Raw genomic sequence first — 2,874 nt, forward strand, 5'->3', positions numbered from 1 at the left:
CAGGAACAGGGTTGTTGAGAGTGATTCCTTGATATCTGCCCCAGAAAAAACTCAGAAGCATCTTCAGAAAACACTGATGAAGGCAAAGATTAACTGTCCTGGAGGTTTCTCTTTGCATCCACTCTCAGTTTGCTCTCTTGGTGGTATCTGCTCTGAGGGAGCAAATATTTTATTCTTTCAGGCAATATTTCATAAACACAAGACTTCCCTTCTTGGCCCTTCCACCATTAAGGATTCCCAGGTCCTTTGTTTGATATGCACATTAAATGCATTTTCAATGGGAACGCTTGGGTATTTTTGGTAGGGAGAGATACAGATTGATATGCATCTGTTTTACATCAGTCTTTTATGGACTGAAAGACATTTGGCAAGTTGTATCACTTTTTTCTCCAGACCAAATAATTGCAAAAATCTTAGAGTTTTCTCACAAATCAAGATAACCTTCACCTTTAGAAGGCAATAACAATAGGATCTAGGAGAGGAGGACTCCCAGACTCTAGTTTAGACAAGTGTTCAGAGTTTAAACTAGGTACCCAACCATTCACAGAAAATAAGTTCTATGCAGAAATAAAAGGGGTAAAGGCAAGACATGGACCGCAGGTCATGATCTACACAAGAAGAATTAAAATTTTGAGCTAATTTCCAGATCAAAGATAGCAAGAGTTAGCTGGGAGGTGATATTAATAAATTTTATTTCAAAAAGATCTTCAAATATCCCTATACTTGTGAATACAATGTAGCATGTGTTACCCCCACAGTGAGTATTATTTATTTATTATTTATTTATTTATTATTTATTTATTTATTTTTTAGTTGGAGTCTCACTCTGTCGCCCAGACTAGAGTGCAGTGGCCACTCCTGGCCACCGCAGCCTCAACCTGCTGGGCTCCGGCGATCCTTCCGCTCAGCCTTCCAAGTAGCTGGAACTACAGGTACGCGCTACCATGCCCGGCTAATTTTTTGTTTTATTGTAGAGATGAGGTCTTGCCTGCCCAGGCGGGTCTCGAACCCGCGTGTTCAGGCAATCCACTCACCTCAGCCTCCCAAAGAGAGTATTATTAAGTGCAACAAAATGCAAAGGCTCGAGGGACCACGTTGCTTATTAACATTGAACACATTGGTAATAAAGACTCACTGAGAGAATAGTTCTAATGTGTGTCTCCACAAAATTGAAAACAATTTCATGAGTCTTCAAGGTGAGAATGTTTAAAGCTAATGATATTTCTTCCAGAGTCTGTTACTCTTGTGACTGCCCAAAGGAGAAAGTGATGATAAGTGGGAAAAATGGTTTTGACTGTGTTTCCAACATACTCTGTACATCAACTGCATCCTCTTTGAAGTTTTAGAGCTCAATATCTATCTGACATTTAGGTTGACCTTTCAACCTGTTACTTCAAATAGGTATCATGCAGCCCACTTTCCTGTCATCAACAAACTGATAACAATCAGCTGCACTTTGCTTATGATTCCCTATCAGTTTTCCACCTGAGAACAGCATCTGACCATTCACCTGATAGTAACCTATGAAATTAGTAGGAGGTATAGGAGAATGATGGTAAAAACAAGAGTCAAGTTGGGGGTGACTCAGCACCAAATTTTGCCACTTTCTCTGGGTAAAAGTTGAATGATAGGATCCAATTTTCTTGAGCTCACAAAATCCCCAGACTCTGACAGATTATATGTCAAACTGCCAAAGATTCTAGGCAAGAGTGTTTTTGCCGATAGCACGGTGAAAGGCATCCTTGACCTCCTTGTTCCTCAAAGTATAGACAATGGGATTAAGGAGTGGAGTAAAAACAGTGTAAGTCACTGAAATCAGCTGGTCCTGATCTCTGGTGTTCTCTGACTTGGGCTTGAGGTAGGCAATGGAGGCACAACCATAGTGGATGACGACCACAGTAAGATGGGAGGCGCAAGTAGCAAAAGTCTTCTTCCGGCCCTCAGCAGAGGCGATCGTGAGGATAGTGGAGATGATGAGAATGTAGGAGATGAAGACCAAACCCATGGGTACCACAATAACAAGGGAGCTAATAACAAAATTAATTATGTCATGTAAAGTCGTATCAGCACAGGAGAGTTTCATAACTGGGCGAATGTCACAGAAATAATGAGCCACCTCTCTATTACAAAAAGGCATCCTGAACACAGAAGAAATCTGAATTATGGCCACAAACAGCCCAATGCTGCAGGCCCCACCTACAAGCTGGGCGCACAGTCTCTTGTTCATGATGACTGTGTACCTCAAGGGGTTGCAGATAGCTACATAACGATCATACCCCATTGCTGTGAGAAGAAAGCAGTTGTTGATGGCCAAGGTGATAAAAAAGAACATCTGGGTGGCACAGCCAGCTAACGAGATGGGTTGGCTTAGACTTACGAGGCTGGAGAGCATCTGTGGTACAATGACTAAAGTGTACACAGTCTCTGAAGTAGAAAGCATGCTAAGAAAGAAGTACATGGGGGTGTGAAGGTGATGATCAATGCTAATAATGATCACAATGATGACATTGCCAGCCAGGGTTAAAAGGTACAAGGTAAAAAATACCACAAAGAGAGTGAGCTTGTGTTCATGAAAGCTGGAGAAACCCTGGAAAACAAACTCACTCACCACTGTGTGGTTCTCTCTCTTCAATGAATACATTCCAGACTGAAAAAATGGAGACGTAAGTCAATCAGTCAGAACACATCAGTGCCCAATGTTATGAGCAAGGGAAACCTAGAAGAAGACGATAAGGATTCTGTTCCTGGATGAATGTCAAGTTAATGGGGGCTACTGTTCACCTATAGATAAAAATAGAAAAACACAATCAGGAAATAATTTCATGCATGGCAATTGATGTATAAGTGTATGGAAGAATAAACAGGAACAGGATA

General features: G+C 41.3%; 1 protein-coding gene across 1 annotated transcript; it reads right to left on the reverse strand.

Moving 5' to 3' along the window:
• Positions 1-1,699: 1,699 nt before the first annotated feature.
• On the reverse strand, positions 1,700-2,641 carry LOC103266954 (olfactory receptor 10J1-like). The gene has a single exon (XM_021715797.1). The coding sequence runs from the start codon at positions 2,639-2,641 to the stop codon at positions 1,700-1,702; it is 942 nt and encodes a 313-aa protein (XP_021571472.1).
• Positions 2,642-2,874: the final 233 nt, after the last annotated feature.

The sequence above is a fragment of the Carlito syrichta genome, unplaced genomic scaffold (genome assembly GCF_000164805.1).
Source record: "Carlito syrichta isolate Samal-C Ts95f unplaced genomic scaffold, Tarsius_syrichta-2.0.1 Scaffold307691, whole genome shotgun sequence".
Lineage (NCBI taxonomy): Eukaryota > Metazoa > Chordata > Mammalia > Primates > Tarsiidae > Carlito > Carlito syrichta.

Excerpts from the sequence above, each read along its gene's own strand:
- LOC103266954 (XM_021715797.1), bottom strand. The coding sequence starts at position 2,641 with ATGTATTCATTGAAGAGAGAGAACCACACAGTGGTGAGTGAGTTTGTT.